Source organism: Aristolochia californica, unplaced genomic scaffold (genome assembly GCF_029961685.1).
Source record: "Aristolochia californica isolate CCGP_79_NKW_82.1479 unplaced genomic scaffold, dmAriCali1.0.hap1 SCAF_7, whole genome shotgun sequence".
NCBI classification, from domain to species: Eukaryota; Viridiplantae; Streptophyta; class Magnoliopsida; order Piperales; family Aristolochiaceae; genus Aristolochia; species Aristolochia californica.
In genome coordinates, this window is record NW_027182268.1 from 39,619,131 (window position 1) to 39,642,801 (window position 23,671).

At 37.7% G+C, this 23,671-nt stretch overlaps 4 protein-coding genes across 5 annotated transcripts; 3 read left to right on the plus strand and 1 right to left on the minus strand.

Annotated features, from left to right (window-relative positions):
* The first annotated feature begins 520 nt into the window (after nucleotides 1–520).
* On the plus strand, nucleotides 521–9,208 carry LOC137935879 (uncharacterized). 2 transcript variants are annotated; one of them, XM_068780272.1, is made up of 9 exons: nucleotides 521–775; nucleotides 1,438–4,223; nucleotides 4,723–6,043; nucleotides 6,129–6,478; nucleotides 6,587–6,775; nucleotides 7,233–7,402; nucleotides 7,596–7,687; nucleotides 7,779–7,903; nucleotides 8,820–9,208. In XM_068780272.1, the coding sequence occupies exons 1-8, from the start codon at nucleotides 592–594 to the stop codon at nucleotides 7,799–7,801; spliced, it is 5,115 nt and encodes a 1,704-aa protein (XP_068636373.1). In that variant the 5' UTR covers nucleotides 521–591; the 3' UTR covers nucleotides 7,802–7,903; nucleotides 8,820–9,208. The 2 variants fall into 2 exon arrangements, with proteins under 2 accessions (XP_068636373.1, XP_068636374.1); XM_068780273.1 differs by lacking the exons at nucleotides 7,596–7,687; nucleotides 7,779–7,903; nucleotides 8,820–9,208 and having other exon boundaries at nucleotides 6,587–6,740; nucleotides 7,233–7,324.
* A 1,820-nt stretch (nucleotides 9,209–11,028) lies between these two features.
* On the plus strand, nucleotides 11,029–13,621 carry LOC137935880 (probable L-type lectin-domain containing receptor kinase S.7). The gene has a single exon (XM_068780274.1). It carries the CDS (start codon nucleotides 11,313–11,315, stop codon nucleotides 13,317–13,319), a length of 2,007 nt encoding a protein of 668 aa, XP_068636375.1. The 5' UTR covers nucleotides 11,029–11,312; the 3' UTR covers nucleotides 13,320–13,621.
* A 227-nt stretch (nucleotides 13,622–13,848) lies between these two features.
* LOC137935881 (tRNA (guanine(9)-N1)-methyltransferase-like) lies at nucleotides 13,849–17,026 on the minus strand. The gene is made up of 4 exons (XM_068780275.1): nucleotides 16,584–17,026; nucleotides 15,067–15,426; nucleotides 14,319–14,493; nucleotides 13,849–13,953 (listed from the first exon to the last, which is right to left on the minus strand). Exons 1-4 carry the CDS (start codon nucleotides 17,001–17,003, stop codon nucleotides 13,913–13,915), a joined length of 996 nt encoding a protein of 331 aa, XP_068636376.1. The 5' UTR covers nucleotides 17,004–17,026; the 3' UTR covers nucleotides 13,849–13,912.
* Nucleotides 17,027–20,576: 3,550 nt separating this feature from the next.
* Nucleotides 20,577–22,705, plus strand: LOC137937455 (exopolygalacturonase-like). The gene is made up of 5 exons (XM_068782515.1): nucleotides 20,577–20,706; nucleotides 21,297–21,370; nucleotides 21,495–21,800; nucleotides 21,880–22,368; nucleotides 22,475–22,705. The coding sequence occupies exons 1-5, from the start codon at nucleotides 20,577–20,579 to the stop codon at nucleotides 22,703–22,705; spliced, it is 1,230 nt and encodes a 409-aa protein (XP_068638616.1).
* Nucleotides 22,706–23,671: the final 966 nt, after the last annotated feature.

The following is a 23,671-nucleotide window of genomic DNA, read 5'->3' on the forward strand; positions in this document are numbered from 1 at the left end:
TGTTCCTAGGTCATTTCTTAGGAAATGACTAACCAAATGTTTTTTAACTTTACCGATACCCTTTTTGTTACTACCATACCACTATATCATCAATAGACACAATTAAGACCTCTTTAACACAAACAAGGAGTGATTAAAATGACTCATCTTATAACCCAATGATATCACCATACGATTAATTTTTTTAAACTAGGCTTTTGGACTTTGTTAAAGACCATAGATAGTTTTATACAATTGACATACTTTCACAGTCTCACTTTGAGAAATATACTTAGGAGGTTGTTCCATATAAACCTTGCAAGGTATCCACCTCCGACTTTTTCTCATTTGCCTTCTTGGATTACCAAAACAAGGAGGAATTAATTAAGCAAGGGTGATTCATATAAGTATATACTTTCCGTACATGTGGACTTAGCAGGCACGTGAGAAAATAGCCTCTCTTCCCTTTCAAAAATTTCAAAACATTTCAAACTCTGGGCGTCGCTTCTGGCTTCTCACTTCTCTGGTAGGCGGTAGCCGTTGCCTCTCAGTCGAGGTCGAGGGGTCGGTCTGGTGGTTCTCCTTCATTTTTTATGCTCTCTTTCTGTAAATATGTCGAAGCTCGAAAGACTGTTCATGCAGATCTTCGATCGCAGGAACTGGATCGCGGATCAGTTGAAATCGCAAGGAGAAGCGTACGATCAATCTCTTGCATCGTGCCTTTTCATTAATGGAATTGAACCTCCCCCTTGGCTATCAAGTGTCGGATTCGGCACGCAAAATGCTGACCTGATAGGTACTTATTTTTCATCCTTTATCACTTTTAGGGGTTTTAATACCGTGCTTTCACTTTTGAGTTTCGAATAAGTGAACAGGGATACACATTTTAAGCATCTCTCAGTTCGTGCTCTAGTTGTTATTAATCTAGGGTATGAGATTCTGTATGGAACTATGGGCGGGTGGTTTGCATCGGTTTGGTTCTCAAGATCAATGCAGTTCGTTGCATTTCTAGATGAAAGAAAATTAGAATTTTCTTTTGAATTTCGTGAAAGCGAAGTGTCTTTGGTGTGCCTTTTTTTTTTACGAAATTTTGTGTTTGAAGAATGCAGATGCCTTGATTTAATCCATCTCCGCACTCTAGTTTACATTTCTGGGAAATATTTTAAGTTTCAACTTTGTATTTGTTTTTCGCCCCAGCTTCTTTTGGACTTCAGTCTTAATTACTTTGGTGCAAAAAGTATACTGTTCTGAATTCCCCCAGAGGCAAAAGGATGCAGTTACCTACTTGAGTGACTAAAGCATGTTGTTGCGAAATCAATTGCTTTGAGTTTTCACATTCCATAAAACATACTGTTTACATTATTTTGTCTGAACCATTAAGAAAAGCATGGAATAGGTAAAAAGTGACTTATGTTACTGTAATTTTGACACTTCAAGTTTCCTCACATGTTGGTGCAGAATTGAAGAAAGAGTTAACTACAGGCACTCTATTACCACTGAACTGCGCCCCACTTCAAACAGATGCAAAAGATATGCAGACTTGTTTGGAACTAGACGTATCTCTCTTAAGGATCCAGAGGTCTCGATCAAGACAAAGGGCTCTAGAACTTCGCAGTAGTGCAAAACCTAAAAGAAGAAAACGCGCTGATGAGGAAGATACTGGCAACCAGTATATTGGTAGAGTTACTAGGTCAAGACGTGCTCGTGAACTGCCTGGTAATGTAAGAAACATGTTAGAACCAGGAAATGCTACCACTAGTTCCATTCTTAAGCCATCTAAACCCACTATCCAGCAGCATACCTGTCCAAATGGAAAAGATGCACTTCTGAAGGCATCAGGTACTCAAACTACTGTCCCACCAGAATCTGCACAAAGCAAAAACAATAACATGACCACTTGTAACATTTTCTCTGATGTTGTGGAGCCACAGCCATGTTCTATTAGAAATGATGCAGATGGGCTTGTTTTAGGTGCCCCTCATTCAATCCACTCTAAGGAAAGTCGTAAACATGAGGATAAGCATAAAATTTCTGTATCAGGTCTTTCTCTTCATTCTAGTTCACATGTTCAGCCTAAACAGCTTGATTTTGACGATGTTGAAAGTGTCAACCACAGCTGTGGTCATGCTTTTGGGAAGGAAGACTGGGTGGATCACTCGGATATGGAAGCTGCTAGTGCCTTGCAACTCGCAGTGAGCAAACATGAGGTCACACATGGAGTTGTGAAGAATGTTGTGGACTCACAAACTTGTAATAATGGAAGTAAAGCAAAAAGGCCTGTTTCAATTGCACTTGGTGAAGCAGGAGCTATTTCAGGAAGTTTGAACTCAGAACCATCACCTAAAACCAATTTTGTATTTGAAGCAAAGCAACTTGATTTTGATGATGCAGAGGATTGCAGTTCTAATCACAGGTTTCAAGCAACTCTGGAGAAAGAAAAAGGTGATCCATTTTCAGAAAAGAATTCTATTTACCAGATGGGAGCTTCTCAATCATCAAAGGGAAAAAATAACCTTGATGGATGTTGTGAAGCAGATGATCCTGAAGCTGAACAGCTGAAGCTTGAGAAGGCAGTATCCCAGCCTGCAGTTGTCATGAATGACAAGGAAATTGCTTTAGTGGATTCCGCTGAAGTTCAATCAGAGAAGCAAAAAAAAAGTTTCCTTGATGATTGTTGTGAAAGGGGTGATCTTGATGCAGAACAGCTGACGCTTGGGAAGACAGTATCCCAACCTGTAGATGTCATGAATGATGAGGAAATAGCTTTAGTGGATACTGTTGATGATCAATCAGAGAGGCAGCTTGAATTAATTGAGGACACCTCTTTGAAGAACAAGATATTCAAGTTTTGTGGAGATGCTGTGGTTGAGAATTGTATTGGGGGAAAACATCTGTCAAACAGGATATCTTTTACAGCTGACAATTTATTTACGGGACTTGGTGGAAAGGATGGGGTGCAGAAGATAAGTCAAACTGTAGTGAAGAATTTTGAGGATTCGGTCTCAGATCAAGTTTCTTTTGGAAAAAATAACAGTGAGATTGATATGAAACCTGTTGACAGAGTGCTAGAAAATTATGTGGTTTCAGAAGAATTCATGGATATGGTAGTAGGTGAAGTTTCAAGTTGTACACCTCACAAGCAAATTGATGTGGGGGTTACTGGCATGTTGCCTTCTGACTGTGGACTTGTACGAGATGCAACCAATGGCTCTATTAAATCAAGAAGCTTCCACTTAATTGAGAGTTGTTCCTCTCCGGAGACTGGTGTACCGAAGATGGTTGAAGCAGAAGGAAAGGAATTGTTTTCAGTTGCATTCAGTTCAAGGGAAAAAGACTACACGGGATCTTTGACACAGGGGCCTTCTGAAATATGTGATCCAAGGCAAGAGGCTCGATACTTTTTAAGGAGTTCAACAAGCCACAGTAAGATTATTGATTCACTAAAATCAAATAATTCCAATATTGTTTCTGGAAAGTCTAAAGTGGTAGAAAATGTCATGGATGCTTTTGTGAGTACAGTGAGATTGTCTGGAACACCATGTGCTGCTGAAGTTTGCTATGGACCAAAAGAAGCTTCAGACTTCACAGGTGGCCATATTGACTTTTATCAAAGTTTTGGGTCTGATGGGTATCATACATCAATAGAGTCCCAGGCAGCAAGTACAAATGCTCACAAACAGGGTCATCAGAGTTTTGGCCCTTGTGGGCATCATACATCAATAAAGTCCCTGGGAGCAAGTACGAGTGCTCGCAAACAGGTAGTAACACCCTGTTCTCTCCATATCTGCAATGGGCAGCAAGATGCTCCTTGCAACTTATGCAGGAGCCAGACCACAAATGTTGGTTTATCGAAATCAAGTGTATCTGTTAGGTTGAGGAACTCCTTCCAGCTCTCGTTAAATGTAACCAATGCGTGTGGAGTTTCTTGGCCTACGAATAAGAGAAGAAAGGTAAAAAATGGTTCCAATAATTTATTTCATACTTCACCTCGGATAGGGAGAACAAACCCACTGATGCAGATTTCCAAGGAAACTTTTGTTGATCACTTAAGTTTACATGATTCTCTAGTGGATGTAGTGGAACCCCATAATTTCCCCATATCACCCAGACTGGATGTTGGGCACTTGAATGTTGGCAGCACAAGCACTGGGTTAGAGATTCTTTCAAGCACATTGCAGCCTAAGCCAGAGAGTTCTGGCGCATTTACTAAGTTGGGGTCCTCATGCTCTTCAGGTGTTCAAAAGGTAATTTTTGGGCGAGTTTGTACACCGTTATGTTATTTTAGTATATTGATAGTATTGCTCTGTCTGTCATGGAGACAGCATCCAAAAAATTAGAGTAACATCAATATATAATCAACAAATCCTGCCCGGTTTATGACCCCCTTTCCGATTCCCTCACCCAATCTCATGAGACCAGCAGGCCTCAGGCACTATGCATCCCGGGCTTGGCCTCGTCCGTCCCATGCCTGCCCGTGCCTCCCCTGGTCACAAACACAGCTGATCCCTCCTAAAACTTCTTTCCAGCAGAAAATAATAGAAGCAAAGGATTGAAAAAGAAAAAGGAACATGGTTACATACCTGTCTCATGGACATCATTCTTCTCCTTTACTCTCCTATAAGTTTTTCACTTACTCTGTTGCATCTTTTAGTGTACGGTCTATGTTTTTCATGTAAGTTTATAAACTTCCTCTATTTGGCTAACGTGATGCATGTTCTTCTGGCTGATGGATACTTGTGATAGGGTTGTCTGAACTTAGAAGGGACTATCCATCAGGGGACCATCTCTGCTGCTGTGGAAAATATGAAGGTTGAAGCTCATTTAGATATGGGTGAGAACGAACAGGAGGAAGTAGGTTTGGGTGATTGTTCAAAGGAAACAGCAGAAGCTGTAGGTGGCAGTAGCACTAATCAAGAGATGATGAGGCAACCCACTTCAGATTCTGCTGAAGTTCCAGGCAAATGGCAGCTTTCTTTAAGTGGAGAAGGAAGAAAAGAAGAAAAATCTGAAAGCGCTGAGGATCCTATGTTTTCATATTGTTCAACATCATCAACTTATGCAGAGGATCTTGAAATAGGTGCCAATGAAACCTTGCCAGAGCTTGAGGGGTTCTCTATCAGTGTGAGTCCAGAATGTGAACTTCCTCTAGTTACAGGGGATGGAAATGGTGTTGACAACTTAGGTCTTCCCTGCATAAAAAAGGATCTTGCTGCTCTTGAGCAAGTCTACAAATCCACCAGCTTACCGGTCTTGCTTTCCTGTCCTTCTCCAGTGCATTCAATGATGGATATTAAATACTCTTTACCAACAGTGCTGTTACAGCAGATGAATTTGAAGCATTTTATTCCGCTAAATGGCACTGATGAAAAACAATTTGGAGGTTCAGAAGATAATTCTCTTTCTGATGTTGGATGTAGCATTGGTGTGGAATACGGTGGTTGTTTACTTGGAAAGTCATATTCTTTCACCCCTCCTGTTGGAAAGTTCTCATCAACATCTACTGGTTCGAGTTTGGGTAAAAACTGGACCCTAAATAAGGAGCTTACTTGTTTCAGAATTGATGAAGATTTGTGCATTAATGAAGAAAATGAGGTACGTGAAGTTGTAGATGCATCTGAGAATGTGTTGAGCTCAAGAGAGCTCTATACTTCTCATAAAAGAGATGTACTTGCTGATGTGACATCAGAATGTTATAACTCAATTTCATTGGTATGTGACGCTGGGAAGATTCTGGACCGAAGCAGCTTGGCTTCAGAGAACACAGACATCAGCCATAGGACTCAAAGTGGTAATAGAGGGCTTGAGAATTGCTGTTGGGACCAACAGATTAAGAATGATTATAAGGAGAACTGTGGCTATTCAATGGATGGATATAAGGCTAGAAAAACCTCAGGGTCTATCCGTAACAGATCTGACAGGCCAAAGGTTTCTAGAAAAGTCAGTGAAGCAAAGGGAGGTCAAAGTTTCATTGACAAGGCTTCTAAGCCCAAAAATTTAGTTTCCAACATTTCATCTTTTGTCCCTCTTGTCCAACAAAAGCAACAGCCACCAGCAATTTTGACTGGTAAATTATTTTTCTCATTGTTTTTTATTATTGTTTAGTTTTTTCCCTTCATGGTAATGACATATCCATCTCAATTTTTTCTCAGGGAAGAGAGACATTAAAGTGAAAGCTTTGGAGGCTGCAGAAGCTGCAAAAAGACTTGAAGAAGAAAAAGAGAATGCACGTAAGATTAGGAAAGAGGCAGTAAAGCTAGAAAGAGAAAAGTTGGAGCAAGAAAACATGAGGCTGTTGGAACTGAAGCAGAAAAATAGGGAAGAGGAACGGAAGAAGAAGGAAGCTGATATTGCAGCTAGAAAAAGGCAACGGGAAGAAGAGGAAAGAAAAGGAAAGGAAAGAAAAAGAAGGTGCATTGAAGAAGCAAGAAAGCAGCAGCAGGAACGGGAAGAGAAACTACGGGCTGAGAAGGAGGAGAAAGAAATGCGACGAAAGGCTGCTGTAAGACTGTATTCTGTTCTCTGTTGAAGTCAATAAACAAAGAAAGTATAACTTTCATTCTTGTATAGTACACAATAACACGTGATTACATTTTCTGCCGTGCACCAGGAGGAGGAAAGAAAGAGAAAAGCCCTGTTGGAGGGGGCAAGACGGCAACGTAAAATGGAAAAAGCCAAGGAGGGAACTGGCAACAAGAAAAGGACAGAACCAGAAGAAAGGACCACGAAGGTTATGATTGGTACAAGTAATACTTGTGAAAATAGTGAGTTAGTTGAGAAGCCTGATTCATCAGTAAAGGTGTGACAGGATTCAATTTATGCATTAGTTTTATGTCAATTTGTTTAACTTTTTTTTAGAATATCAAGTTATCTTTAATTTATTCTTGATTAGTGTGATTCATAGTTGTAAAAATTAGAGTTTTAGGGATTTAGAAGAAGAGAGAAGTGAGAAAGAGAAACAGAGAATTTGAGAGAATTCCAAAACAGAGTTCGTTGGGGGTCGCGCACAACCCCCAGCTTTATTTACGAATAGGGTTTGAGCAAAATTAAAAGAATATCCCTATACATACAATAATGTTTATTCTTCTTATATCTCCCTAACTATGTATCCTATGTACATGAAAATTGAACCACAGACATAATTCAATGCATAAAACAAGATTACATAAAGAAATAAAACTACCGAAACAGTAAAATGACCAAAATTCCCCTGGACATATTTTCTAACAATGGTTCTTAACCTTCTCTCTCTGTAGGTTGTCAATGATTTAGATTCATTTAAATCAGACGGAGATGGCTTCTCAAAGACTGAAGAGAGCCTTGAACCACAGTCATATGAGATTTCGCCATACCAACCATCTGATGTTGAGGAAGAAGAAGAAGAGGGTGATGTGCCTGTGAGGAAATTTATTCCTGAATGGGCCAGGTGAGTCAAAAGTTTTAACATATTAGCTTCTTTACTTCAATACCTGAGAGATGGTAAATTTACCATGAGATATTGATTTGCCATCAATACAGCCAGGCAGATCTGGTTTATAGATGCATCTATTCAGTCCTTGTAGAATGTCAAATGATTTGGCTGAAATTTCTGAGAATTTTTTATGTTGGACCTTGTGCAGGGAAAAGTCTATCGTTAGAAGTTTGGATTTCCTTCAGCATGTTAACCCAGATGACATTTTTCTTCTTGAAAGATGTTGTAATATAAATGAAAGTAAATCCTCTTGGTTTATCCTGAGTACCTATTTCTGTAAACTCTGCCTTGTTAGGTACTGATGGAAGAAATGCACATCCTTTATTTGTAGTTTTGTTGGATCAGAAGAGATGACAAATGAAGGCATTGGAGAAAGGGACTTACCACCCTTGATGGCTTAATGTGAGGGCAGGAGAGCTGTAAAGCAGTATGAGTAGTACTTTCTGGATGAAATAGGTATTTTATTTTTAAGTTTGTTTCTCTCAACTGTTTGTATGATTTGGGCACTTGCTCTCTATCTAATGTTTTTTCCTTCTCTTAGAAATTCTTAAGCATTATACTTCTTTTTTAGCAGACTGGCACTGAAACTTTTAACATTGGAGGAATTTGGGTTCATTGATAAACTTGGCATCTCTTTCTCATTTACTTGTTTGCCAGCTATAACCAATGTTTTAAAAGCTACCTTTTAAAAATGCATGTCTCAACGTTATGTGTTTATGTTATTTTATACCTTATTACATGTTGACACGAACATCTTGGGCTTATCTAGTTGTTAATAGTGCAGTAACTGTCACCTGAGTGAGTTACTCGTCCTCTGTAAAGGACTTTTGTCCCAGGGAAGAACTGTTATGTTAGAAAGCATTAAAGGGCCTTTTGTCCCAGGGAAGATTGTTCTACTAGAAACCTACTTGTATGATTGTCAAATGCTTTGAAAACTTTCCAGCCAGACTACTCAATGAGTGGGAACAAGGATTTCCTGTATTCATAACTTAGTTGCACGCTTAGTCTTTCCAGATTTATTCATCTCCATGCAACAACGGCTTCTGGAAATGCTGCAAATGTAATCACTATACTCTTTTATTCAGGGCTTTGGCCTCTACTATTTCCAATTACACAAATTTATTTGTGAGATAATCATCAATGGGTTGTCAAAAAAATTTATCGTGCATCTAATTGGTAGGATTGGAAATCATACATGCATTTTGTTGACTTCATATAGTTAATTCATCTTAATACAACTGTTTCTTTTGAAAATGCTGCTGCTGTAGTCTCAGTATTATTTCATCTTGTACGGGTTGAAGTTTTATTATGTATCATGGTGATGTTTTCTACTTTTTCTTTTTTTCTTCATTTTCCTTCTCTAATGTTATAGGCAATCCAGAGAGGGACAGCCTTCTGTCAGATACTTTGGAAGCCGATGCCTTAACCTCCCCAATCTCCCTGTAACTTGTTAGAACCTTGCAAGTTGTAAGTATTTGTTTCTCTTTCTTGTGATTCGCTCGATGCACATTGGTTACTAGTGGAAGTCTGGTAGGATGCATGGGGAAAGAAAATTACAACAAAAAAAAAAAAAGGGAGAAGAAAAGATAGAAGATTTGGTCACTGTATTTTACCCTTCACAAATTTAGATTGTAGGCCATGGGTTCGTTTCTAGAGCTTAGTTGTAGTTCTATTTCTTTTTCTGAGGAAAGTAAAATTGTATGTCCTTTATTCCTAAATAAAACCTGGTATCTATTTAACTTTTCTGTGCATTTAGTTTTGTTCCTATAATCATGTAAATATTTTTTTACTTTGGAAATTAACGAAGTTTTGCATCAGTAGTTGATAATGTATTTCAAGGTTTGTGACCATCTCGGGCCTTATGATCTTCCACCTTAGAGCTGTGTAGCTTGTTGAAGTTATTATTTTTCTTGGTTGTTTCAATTCAGTAATGCATCAATGAAAACACCAAAGCATTCCAAATCCAGACCATTGGAGGATTTAGGGTTTCCTAGAAGCAAATGCCCAGTCCTTGAAACAAGTACGACTGCATGTACTAAAACTCTACCATCCTTGCAGACACCAAGACTCCATTTTTCTGTCAACTTTATGTTGATCAGTGCAAAGAGAAAGGCCACGAAATCCTAAAATATAAAAAGATATTTTTCAACACCTGGTCTCATATATGAGACCCATTGCCACGGTAGAGCCAGCTCCATATGAAATAGAATTATTTTGGCTCTGTTTCTCATGTGCTATTAGCAATAATGAGAATAAATTTTGGTTCGAATTAGGGCAACCCTCCAGGCTCCACCTAGCAAGCCAAACTGATTTGCAAATTGTTTAAGCTCGGCTTGAAATTTTTTTGGCTCAATTCAGGTTTTACTTGAGCTTAGTTTGAACTCAAACTTGAAATAAAAAATTTTAAGTATAACAAGCCAAGCTTGATATTTTTCAAGGTTGGCTTATTAGCTTGTGATTTGATTCGTTAACATAGATTTTTTACGAAAATACACTTTCCTCTAATTGTTCTTTGTTCTTATCTACTTCAAACCTCAAATATAATTGCCCTTTTGGGTCGTTCAACATTTAATGTTGTTGTTTGCCAATGAAATAAATACTATTGACGAAATTGTTTATTCATTCTTTTAGGTATATTAAACTAGTTAGTATACATTAGTATGTTCTACTGTAAATTCTTGGATCTCTATAAATTCATTACAATATTTTTTTATTTTTTTATTATTTTTTTTAGTTTTATAGTTTTAAATATTAGTTTGAGCTAACACCCGACTAGAACTCGAGCTCAATTTCAATTCCAATTTTAGGTTTGAGGCTGAACTTGAGGTCAAAATATTCATATCAAGCCAAAATCGAACATATGCCACTCTTGATGCCACTCTTAGTCCAAGCCAAATTTAGTCCAACCCCAATTAACAAAATGTTCACTCTTATCCAAGATTTTTTCACAATTTTTTAGGCATTATTGTATACTACAAATACTAGTAGAAATTTTGTACAATGAGAGAAAATAAAAAAATTTAAAAAATAAAATTTTAGTAATTTAAATTTACATTTTTACAAATTTTGATGATAAGACATAAAATTTATTTTATAAAAAAAATTGACCAAAAAGAGTGTTATCAAGAGGAAAAAGACCGTTGCAGCCTCTTAAACTGACTTTAAGCAAAGTGGTAAGCAAGTCAAACAGGTTGAAAGAGTGTTCTTTATGGCCTGACTGAACTGGTTCGAATTTATGGTCAATCTCTGTCTGCATGTAAACGCTTCAACATTTATGGGGTTTAATTTGTGTAATTGTGGCCTGGCCCACTCCGTAACCCACGTAAATGTGGTCTGTTTCCGGAGACACGTTCAATCAGCACGGGCCCCATCGAACACGTCCTCAGATTCGATTTTTGCACGTGGTTGATGGGGCCGTGATACGGGGGTACGTTTGTCTTTTACAGTCCACTTTGGGCTTCCTAACCGTTGCACAGCCGGAGTTTTCAAAATCGACGCGCCCATTTTCGTATTCTAACCGTTAAAGCCCCATCTTCTCTCTGGCCAAAAGGTTCAGTCGTCCATTCGTCTTCTTCTTCCTCTTCTTTAATCTTGAAAAGATCGTTTCATTTCAACAACTTCGTTGAAAAACAAAAGCGTCTTTCTCTCCACGATTTTCCCTCGTCTTCTTCATCTGAGGGTCAGTTCCTCGTCTTCCTTGAATTTCGGAAGCCGTTTGGAGCTTAATATCTTTCTGGAAACTTTCTTTTAGAAAAGTCTCATGCATCCCGGTCCGATTCTGCCCATGAATCAAGAACCAATTTTCGTTGGAGCTGCCTTATGCCTCTCTGCTACCGGCTTTCAAAGTTCCTAGGTGAAGCCCTTCATGAATCCACCTCCATCAACCTTTCTTTTGTTGATCTTCCTCCTACTAGCTTTCTCTCGCCTCTGTCTTTCTTCGCAACCAAATATAATCTTCAATTTTTCTTCTTTCTCTTTTCGGAACCTCACTCTTCTGGGAGATTCCTACCTTAGGAATGGCGCTGTGGGTCTCACACGGGAGCTTGGAGTTCCCTCTTCCAGCGCGGGCACTGTCATCTGCAACTCTCCGGTCAGATTCTTTGATCCGACAACGAATTCCTCTGCTTCTTTCTCTACTCAGTTCTCTTTTTCCATTACAAACGTTAACCCTGACTCCTACGGTGATGGGCTGACGTTTTTCCTCTCCGCCAGCAACCAAACCCTTGGGAGCCCAGGTGGGTATTTGGGTCTCTTTAATTCTTCTTACCCATTCGACAAGAAGATTCTTGCAGTAGAGTTCGACACTCGTGAAGATACCCTATTCAACGACCCGAGTTCAAATCATGTCGGAGTAGACATAGGCAGCCTCCAATCAGTCGAGACCTCTGAAGCCGACTCAGGCGCCATCGATCTTAAAAGCGGGGATCTGATCACTGCGTGGATAGATTACCTCAGCAGTCAGAAAGTGGTACAGGTATGGCTGAGTTACTCGAGTTTCAAGCCTGAAAAGCCTCTTTTATCCGCAAAAGCTGACCTCTCAAAGCATTTTCAAGAGTTCATGTATGTGGGTTTCTCGGCCTCAACGGAAGGGAGTACCGAGGTTCACACAATCGTGGATTGGAGTTTTCTGACATTTGAATTCAGCTCATCGAATGAGCAGAGCAAACCTCACCCTTCATCAAACGGAACTAGGAATGTTGTTCCTGTCATTCCTGTACTGCCAGCGTCCCAATCTTGTCATAAACAGAATAAGAAACTTATTTTAGGACTGGGAATCTCCGGTCCAATTGCCGTTTTTCTAGCATTAGCGGGATTCGGATGGTATACTGCCAAGAAGTGGCAGAAAATCAAAGCAGACAGTGGCATAAAGCCGGAGCTTCTCAAAGGCCCGAGAAAATTTAGTTACAGAGAGATAAAAGCTGCTACGAAGGATTTCCATGGTAGCCGAATCTTGGGACATGGAGCTTTTGGAACAGTTTACAAAGCCATTCTTCCAGAACCCGGTCTTTCATTTGCAGTTAAACGATCGAAGCATACCCATCAAGGTAAAGACGAATTTCTTGCTGAATTGACGATAATTGCTTGTTTGAGGCATAGAAACCTGCTCCATCTCCAAGGTTGGTGTGCTGAGAAAGGCGAACTGTTTCTTGTCTACGACTTCATGCCCAACGGGAGTCTGGATGAGTTCCTTCACCAAGAAAGCGGGACCACGCTTACCTTCGCCCAGAGGAGTAACATAGCCCATGGCATCGCTTCTGTACTCACCTACCTCCATGAAGAATGTGAACAGCAAGTAATTCATCGAGATATAAAGAGTAGCAACATCTTGTTGGATGGAAATTTCAACCCACGATTAGGGGATTTCGGTCTGGCTAGGCTTATGGATCACGATAAGAGTCCTGTGTCGACCTTAACTGCAGGGACAATGGGATACCTTGCACCCGAGTATCTCCAGTCTGGAAAAGCAACTGAGAAAACAGATGTCTACAGCTTCGGAGTGGTGGTACTTGAGGTTGCTTGCGGAAGGATGCCCATCGTTAAAGACGGTGATAGTGTGGTTAATTTGGTTGATTGGGTATGGGGGCTTTATTCTGCTGATAGGCTTATTGAAGCCGTGGATCCAACGTTGAACGGGGACTTCGACAAGGAAGAAATGACCAGGCTTTTGATTTTGGGACTGAGCTGTGCGAACCCAGATTGTGCTGCCAGGCCTTCCATGAGAAGAGCTCTTCAGATACTTAACCGTGAAGCTGACCTTCTGGTTTTGCCCAAGAAGAAGCCCAGTCTCCAATTTTCTGTTAGCTTGCCTGTCAATATCCACGACATTGTCTCGGAGCGGGAAGCTAATCTGGCTTCGTACCAGCAGCGATGAGCACAGGTTTTTAAATTCTGATTTCTTTGTTTAAGCAGGAAAGTGAAGACAGTTCCGAAAAAGTTTTAGAATCCAGTACAAACAAAGAGTTGAGAGAGGATGTTTTTAGTTTGTTGATTTTGTCTGTGCCAAAGGGAATGCTGTGCTTACTTGGTGTGCTTATTCTATGTTATTCTTTTCAACTATGTAATAAGTTCTTCAGATTTGTTATCGCCTGTAAAGTTTTTAGGTATGACGGGAATGAATTGTGCTGTTGTTATCCTTTTTTATATATTCTTAAATTCATTTGAAGAAGACTCAGATGCGAGTGTTTACTACTGTCATCTTTAAATACCTCCAGATCATATGAACCAGGCGAAACTTCAGTTTTGTCACTTCAAGATCAACTTCAATGGCAGTATACAAAACTCACCATCCCGACAAAAGCCATCTCCACAAGGCGGTCTCCAGGTTGTTCTGGGGCTGTTTTCTCATGCAGAATACACAACTGAACTGTTTTTGTAGTCCTTAAAGAGCTTCTTTCCGTCGACTGGCTAGATGATCCTTACACTGATTCCAACTTGGAAGTAATTTTTGGCCTAGAAGACCAGGGCTTACAAGTATCTTTCTTTTCCCTGTTTGGCAAGAGAGAACACTGCAAGCGAAGGGAAAGATCAACAGAAGCCTTCAAAGTAGATAAAGAAAGAAGTATCTTTCTTTTCCTCTGTATTCTCCAACAAACAGGACTAACGGTTGATTGAATGTCTGGTAAAGCTGTCTTTGTTAACATCAAGCTATCTATCAGAATTCTTGGCCTTCCATAATAGATCTCTCTTCATTCTAATGTTATAGAGTGTGTGAGACAACTCTGTCTCTACATATGACTTAAGAGAATCAGAGCACAAAAACAGCACATAAGGAAAAAAAGAAAGTAGGCAGAAACAAACAAAAAAAAGGGGAAGACCCTGCCAGGAGTAAAACCATTAAGTCAAAATCCCTAGTTGACAATCAGTTACGCACCATTAGAAGATGTCTCAATACATATCTTTTTCCTCTCAGAATCTTCAGCGTCTGTTTCCCTTTCTTCAGCTTCACTTCTTTTCCTTCGAGGGATTACATGAAAGAATGAACTCTGCCAGTCTTTAGTTTCCAAGTATTTGAGAAGAATCTCTAGCACTTGGTTCACGGTAAGAACCTGATCCACTGACATAAGAACCATAAGGGACAATTCTGGAATTGAAAATTGTATCACTGAGACTTCCAAAGATTCATGAATCATTCTTATCAAATATTTGATAGATTCAACATGTGTAAGCAAAATTGGAGAGTTATGTGTGAGTGCATATCAGTCCCAATTATTGAATCTAAGAGTAACCATTTTGATGCATGCATTAAGGGCTTTGGATTCAACCAGATAAAAGTCCTCACCATGGTGATCAAATACTATTTTTTCCTGCTGGATGTTGTATCAACTAGAGATTGATGAAATTATACAAATGCAAGAGCAAGTCAACAACTTGGGTCAGCTAGTAATAGGCGGTTAGTAACTTTTGGTGGTACATACAAGTTGAAAAATTCTGGGCCTTCAGGTCACACAAACTCTAGTTGCAAATAAGATAGGCTACTCAAGCAAAAGAAAAAAATAGAGGCCCCAATAGGAGCATTCAACAGTCTTAGTTCTTGAATACGATAGGGTTGGACTACAACATGATAAGGAATGCAAATAATCCAAATTTGAAGAGTACATACAAAGTGAAGGCAACTGTACCTGGGAACTTGACATCTTCATGTAACTTCCAATAGGCAGCTTTGCTGATTGGATTCCCTGCTCGTTTGCTTTTTTCATGGTTAGTCCTTTCCATCTGTTTCGATCCACTAACCCACCAATGATATATATTTTCTTTAGATCAAATTCTTCCAATACAGTTTCTGCATCAGCAGTAAGGTACACCAGGTTTTCTTTCTGATCTTGGAATGCTTCAATATAAGATTGTTTCTCCTTTTCAATAACCCACTTATCGAAACCTGGAAGCTTGAGTAATTGGCTTTCCATCTCTCCTTGGCATCCCGTCAGCCAGAGGTGACTTGGTGAAGCACATCTCCCGTTCACTGCATAACAATACATAATCTGCTGTTTTCATCAGTTAAACAAATATTTATTTTTGTATTACGACTTTTTAAATCTGCCATAAGCAGTAAGTGTAAATCTATTTCTTCAACGAAACCATCTATACAATGTCAGATTTCACAAAGGGGATAACGGATAATTGAATTGAGTGATTAAATAGAAGAGTAAGTTTCAGAAAATATAATGGTTACATAATAACCTTGGTAAACTAAACATGGTTATGACACAAGATGCTGATGATGACAAGAAGGTGAATGCAGAGTGGGTACCGTAATGGCATGAAAAGAAGAACATGAGATTAAATCTTTCATATTTATCCTTCCCCAGCGTGAAACAAATTAAAAAGTAAGAAAAGAAAGAAAAGGAAAGGAACGCAGCAACTTGACAATTTTTTGTTTTTGTTTTTGAATGGACATGACAAGAAGAAATGTTTTTTTACAGGCTTGACCAGAAGAATTACTCGTCAGTTTTCTTGAATCATTATTACAGAGACAAAAAGGAAAAATAATATCTGATTGCATGAGTTTGTATGATGGTCCAGCACAGCATGATGGTGTACTAATTTTAAGTTTAAGCTTGTTTAACATACAGGTTTATGTCAGTCAGGAGGAAGATAGGATTAGCACTGATAATAAATGCACAAGATGATATCTGATCTGCTTGGTTTAGTACACTGGGGAGTGAAGATTTCTCAATCAGAGTTGAGAATATAAAATATATAGGTCAAAGGTACAGTATTGAGCATTCAGAACCAGTTATCGAGCTATAAAATGGTGGCTCCTCATAAAGCGGCTGAATTCAATAATACTAAAACAATAGAGGTTGCCAATTTTTATCTGGTTACCAAAATTTGGTTATAATTTAACATTAAAATGTTTATTGTTTGCATGAGTTTCCGAGGAAGCGATTCCAATAAAACGGGGTCTATGGCTTCAAATTTGTATTAAATGTGATTTCTATCAGGTAGAAGAAGTAGAGTTAACAAAGGCAATACAATTAAAACGCAAGCATCTAACAAAGTGACAACATATTTTTTCAGTCATTACCAAAAATCCATAAACCGTCTGTGTTTCAGTAATCATATGAGGGCTATTTCAGCTAAATCAAAAAAAAAAAAAAAAAAAAGGAGGGATAAAGTAGCACGCTAAGTCGCTAACCTGCTGGACAAGGCTGGTTAGCTCGCTAGGGTTCATAAGATGCGAAAACTCGAGGTCAACCACTATTTTCTGCCCAACCTCCTTGGCTCTGTTTAGCCGTTCCATCTTCTTTTCCCTCTCCTCGGACCTCTTCTCCATCGTCTCTTTCCGAAGATCTTTCCTGGACTCGATGAGCTTCGTCTTCTCCTCTTCCGTCACACTCGATAGCTTCTTTTCCCATTCCCGTCGCTTCCTCTCTGCTTCCTTCTGCTTCTTCTCTTTAGCGAAAGCCTTCCTCTCGGCTTTCTTCTCTTCGTATTTCTGCCGCTTCAGAAGCTTTTTTTGGGCATTCTTCGATAGAGGAGGAGACACAGACGGAGCGCTGGCGCCATCAGTGGGATTTCTTGAGTTAGACTGGTCGTCTGCGGTAGTTTCCGTCATTCTGTTACTGCGAACTGCTTGGGACTGATTGCCGGGCCGAATGACGATTTGGACAGGCACGGAGGATGGAGTCAGGAAGACAGGAACTGAGTGTAGTGTGTCATGAGGGCAGTATTGGTATTCGGTAATAAGATTAATTAAGAAAAAAGCAGAAAAAATTCCAAATATCATAAATCTTTAAAAAAAAGGACTTTATAAAACATGTAAAATGTCAATCTAAAAAATATTCAATTATACATATAAACATAAATATTATTATTTAAATATCATGTAAAATTAAATCATCACCGCATGTAAACTGAATAAACATAATTAAATCATTTTTTTCCGAAACACAAAATACTTGGACCCTTTCACTATTCGGTGAATATTTACAACATCTTCATCTTTTCTATGGTGATGTTCTAATATATCATCGACAGTAAACATTTTTCCAGTTTTTTTGTATTTGTTTTTTTAAAGAGTATTAAAGTACTTCTTAACATCTACAGGACACCTTATACAAAGTTTGACATTACCTCGAACACTCATTAAATGTTCTTTTAACCCATTAATCCCTCAATGCATCACTTTGTCATAGTAGTTGCACATTGTTTGATGACGAATACGTCGATCTTAGTGTAATGCTCTTATCCAAGATTTTGTCAAACTAGTTTGTTATCCTCCATCATCTGTATATATATGCAAATTTTCATATGCAAAATTCATATAATATCTGATAATTTAATATAAAAAAATTATAACATCTTAAAAATTCTTTGTGTTGGGTTCATCAAGACATTCAATTAAATTACATAATTATAGTCCAAAATAATTAAATAGACAGTAGGAGGATTGGAAACAAAATACTTTTTACTCTTGCGCACGTATGCTAATGACTCTTTCCTTATTCGTCAAATATTTACAACATCTTCATCCTTAGTGTCACTATGTTCATCTTCTCGATGGTAACATTCTAATATACATCACAAAATTGCCTTTGTTCTAGTTTTTTTTTTCTTCCTATGTTCTGCTTTCTTATATCTTAAAACAATGTTTAAAGTAATTATTGACAACTACGGGACACATTGTACACGGCTCACCATCACCTTGATCACTCGTTAAATGTTGCTTTAACCTGTTAATCCCCCCATGCATAACTTTGTCACAATAGTTGCACACTGTTTTGTGACAAGTATCGTTGGTCTCAGTGCAATGCTCTTATCCAAGAATTTGTCAAACTGATTTTCTTATCCTATATCATTTATATATATACACAAAATTTCATATGCAACGTTCATAAAATATATGAAAAATTCACATGCAAAATTCATCAATTATTTGAATAATTTCATAAACAAAATTCTTGTAATATCTTAAAAACTCTTTGTATTGGGTTCATCAAGATATTCACTTAAATTAAATAATTGTAGTTAAAAAAAACTAAATACAACCACATAATTAAAACAACTTCATGTTGTCTCCAAGTCATGAATTAATGTTGTTTTAACTCATTAATTCCTCCATGCATTACTTTGTCACAATAGTTGCACATTGTTTGATGACAAGTATCGTAGATCTCAGTGTGATGCTCTTATCCAATATTTTGTCAAACTAGTTTGTTATCCTCCGTCATATATATATATGTGTGCAAAATTCACATGTAAATTTCATATAATATCTGAATAATTTTATAAAAAAATTCTTATAATATCTTAAAAATTATTTGTGTTGGTTTCATCAAGACACTCAATTATATTATATAATTGTAGTCCAAGATAACTAAATAGATAGTAGAGGGATTGGAAACAAAATACTCTTTACTCTTCACTATTTTATTTGCCTCTCTTCTTGCATGCACACCTATGCTAACGACTCTTTCATTATTCGTCAAATATTTACAACATCTTCATCCTTAGTGTCACTATCTTCATCTTCTCTATGGTAACATTCTAATGTACATCGAAAAATTGCCTTACTTCTAGCTTTTTTTGCTTTCCTATCTCTTAAAAACATGTTAAAGTAATTCTTAACATCTATGGGACACACCATCACCTTGAACGCTCGTTAAATGTTGCTTTAACTTGTTAATCCCTCCACAAATCTCTTTGTCACAATAATTGCACATTATTTTGTGACAAATATCAACTATCTTAATGCAATGCTCTTATCCAAGAATTTGTCGAACTGGTTTTTTTTATCCTCTATCGTCTGTATATATATGCAAATTTTCATTTGCAACATTCATAAAATATATGAAAAATCATCAATTATCTGAATAATTTCATAAACAAAATTCTTATATAATATCTTTAAAATTCTTTGTATTGGGTTCGTCATGATATTCATTAAATTACATAATTTTTATTTCAAAAAATATAAATACGACCACATAATTAAAACAATGTCATGTTATCTCCAAGTCAGACTAAGGGGGGGTTAGTCCACAATGAACTTGAATTGAAGTGAAGAATTGAATTGAACTTAAATGAATTGATTCAACTTTACGAGTTCAAATGCACTGAAAAACAGATTCCAGTGTTAGTGCCTCCAAATGAAAAGTATGATATAAACAAAAGAATGAGTAACCCTTTATAATATACTTAAATAAAACATATACCTAAATAGATAATTAACCAAAATAAACATGGTTACTACACTTATAAGTGATTTAACGTGTAGCATTAAAATATGTTAATATCCTAATTAACAAAAAAAATATATTATATTACTTAATGATTATAGTTTATTACAAATTAATACAATAATTTGACTAGAATAAATTATTAAAATTTAATAAAAAATGAAAAAATAACTAAAGAGCATATAATAAATAAATAAATTATTTTTTTATATCATAAGAAATATTTTAACATTAAAACTCACTAATTTAATATAATAAATAAATATATACAATAAATAAATAAATATATTTATCAATAACATAATATATATTTTTATGTATTAATAATTAATAATATGTTGTCACAAAATTTAAAACCATTGGTTTAATTAATTATAGCAATGGGATAATTAAACCAAAACAATTTATCAAATATATATTTTAAAAATATTTTAATTATGACTATTAAATCACTAATTTAATATAGTAATTATAAAAAAAAATATTAAATAAATAAATATAAATATTTTATAAATATAAATTATAAACTATTATTCTTATTACAATGGTTTAATTTTTCTTAACTTATGAAAAATTAAACCATCATCTTCCTCACAGCGCACGTCGTCTTCCTCAACAGTTGGCCAGCGGGCCACGTTGACGGAGGTGGCGCTCCGACGGTACGCCGAAGAGGAGAGCGAGGTCGAGAGGGAGGAAGGCCGACGAGAGGGAGGGAGGGAGAAGAGAAAAAAAATTGTGCGAGGAAATTGGTTGATTCGCAAAATAGGTATGAATCAGTTTTCCCCGATTTTTGTCTGAGCGAATGAAATGGTGTAATTTCACTTCAATGTAATTCTTTTTACACTAACACCTTTATTTGATGAACTAGGTAATGTGGGGGGAATCACCTTTATTTGATGAACTAGGTAATGTGGGGGGAATTCCCTCCACCCCCCCCCCCCCCCCCTCTAATGGAGATGCTTGCCAGTATATGCAATACTTGTGCACCTCTTGAGCATCATCAACTTAGTGTCAGGGGTTCAGCTCAGCTCGGGTTTGATTGGGCTATTGGACCAGATTCCGAACTGGACCTTTTACTGGGTGGAAGAACAGACAGCTATATAATGACAGATTACCGAAACGGAAAACTTTGAACGATAAATGATTTCAACTCTACAAAAAGATCGCCGCTGACATTCAAAGCCCTGATGGAATAAACAGATTGACGACTTTTCATCTTCTCCTTTATCAATCCGGGAATATAGAGGCTTCTTCTGCTTTGGTAGCTATTTCTTCTCTAGCAGTTTGAGAAACCCAAGTTGCAGGTTCACGTTCTGAGCAGCAGAGGCAAAATGAGATGCATCGCTTTCGGAACCCTAAAACTCGGATACTGGTGGCGGCCTTCTGATAGAGAAGAACCCTAAAAGCTGGGAGAAGTTAAAACCGTTATGTTTGAAAGATGCTCCACTCTGATAATAACGTGACGTTGGTTAGCAACTTGAGAAACAAGATACCACTTTCCATGTACAGGTGATCGAGTGACTATAAATTCTGACTCTGATTATCTCCCTCATTTCATCCTCTACAATCTTGATAGATCGTGCAAGTCTACTGACAAAAGAAAAAAAATGGGTTCTCGTTCCATCCTTTGGCATTGTGTACTCTGATCCTGTTTAAATTGATCGCATAAGCTGGGGCTTCTTACAAAGTGTTTAACGTGATGGACTTCGGGGCAACTTCTGGTGGCGAGACTGATATCAGCAAGGTAAGCGCCTTCTGGAATGCTCTCTTACTGCTGACTCTATCTCCATTTTATTCTTCTTGAATGCAGATAGGTGATTTCTTTATGAATTTAGGGTTTATGGTTTATGTTTCTGTTTATGATGCAGGCGTTGATGAATGCCTGGAAAGCTGCCTGCGATTTGGAAGGGAGTAGTAGGGTTTTCATCCCTGAAGGGACATTCTTGGCTGGACTTGTGGTGCTGAAAGGATCATGCAGAGGTCTCATGATTTTACAAGTTAAGGGGATGGTTAAGGCACCGGATCTTGACATGTTTAAGTCTAAGGCTTGGATTGAATTTCAGTACATTGATGGACTGACGATCACCAGCGGCGGAAAGTTCGACGAACAAGGCGCTCGGGCATGGCCGCGTCGTAAGTGTAGTAGCGGCCATCAATGCAAGCCTCTGCCTACAGTAAGCTCTCCATCCACAAAATCTATTCGATCGAATGACTTAGTTTTGATGTTTTCTTCTGTTCTGTTTGCCATGTCAGTCTCTGAGATTCAGCTTCGTCAACAATGCAACAATCCGGAGGATATCCTCAACCGACAGCAAGTTCTTCCACATGATGATTTTCGCTTCCAATAACTTCAAGTTGCACGCCCACAAAATCTCCGCACCCAGGCATAGCCCCAACACGGATGGGATTCACGTAGCACTCTCCAGTCATATAAGTATCTCCTGGTCTGTCATAGGCACAGGCGACGACTGTGTCTCGATAGGACCTTTCTGCGGCCCCAGCCATGGCATTAGCGTCGGCAGCCTGGGAAGGAACCCCAATGAAGGCGACGTGGTTGGCCTGACTGTACGGAACTGCACCTTCACCAACACCGACAATGGCGTCCGAATCAAGACATGGCCGAGTTCTCCTTCTCACAACTCTGCGACCAACTTAACTTTCGAAGATCTAGTAATGAATGAGGTTCACAATCCCATACTTATTGACCAGCAATACTGCCCATATTCTTCTTGTGATCTGAAGGTATGTACTTATAAAACTCGTTAATGCACCATTTGCTGAAGATGAAATCTCCATTAATAACTACTCTGAAACATATCTAATTCTATTTTTCTACCACTGGTTGCAGTCTCCGTCGAGTGTTAGGATCAGTAATGTTGTTTTCAAGAACATAAGAGGGAGCTCGGCATCACAGGTCGCCGTGAACCTGTTATGCAGTAAACGGGTGCCATGCCGGAATGTGAAGATTAGAGACATTGACTTGGATTACTATGGAAGGAAGGGTGAATCTTCCATATCAACATGCTCCAATGTCGAAGGAGTTTCTTCAGGCTACCAACTCCCACCTTCTTGCATCTAGTTATTCAATAAATTTAATGAATTCATTAAGGGAATTTATTGGATATTTTTAAGTCATGATACGTAAATTCCAAGTCTTTGAATCTTCTTTGTTGATGTTATAGTTTGCGATCGACTGATCCGAACAGTTGAGATAGTGGTTTCGCACTAAATGGTTTTTCGTATTAGATCAGCCCTTTGTAAGTTTAAGTAAGTTCAATGTACGATTAGTAAGATAACATGACTTAAAAATAAGAGCATTATGAGCAGTTTTATAAAACCTAAACTGGACTGATCAATTGATCTGGGTTCAACCAATTCAATGAGACTTGGTCCTTAATTCAGGTCGCTTGCAGAAGAAGAAAACTAACAAATTATAATGTTCAGGGAATTTTACTTTACTATCCAAATTTTTTATAAATAATAATACAAATAACAAACTTTTAAACTCAATATAAAAATACCCAACTTTGACCAGTCAACTACACAAATGCACAGTCAAAAGTGACACATAAACTTTGACTACCTATATGGCACCACATCATCATGACACATCAACACTACAAGAGTATAACAACATTTCACCCGACACATCATCAAATATCCATGTCATCATCCATATAGGATAACACATCAACACGTACCACATGAGCCCTCCACGTCAACTTATCTTTTTTCTCCCTTTTTTTATTATTGATTTAAGTTATTTTGTAATTAAAAATTAAAAATATTAATTTCTGGTTTTAAAAATCTTACACATTTTATTTCATTGCCTTCACTTTAATATAATAAAAATATAAAATTTGATTATCGCTTTAAAATACCTTACAAATTATAATGTTATAATGTTATACCGTTTATACCCCTACACTTCTACAAGTGAAGGAGAACTCGGTTGGATGTTGAGGGTATTTTGTCCTACAATATAACATGTTATATAATCTTAAAATTAATATAAAAACAGTAATATATTAATAAGTCAATATTT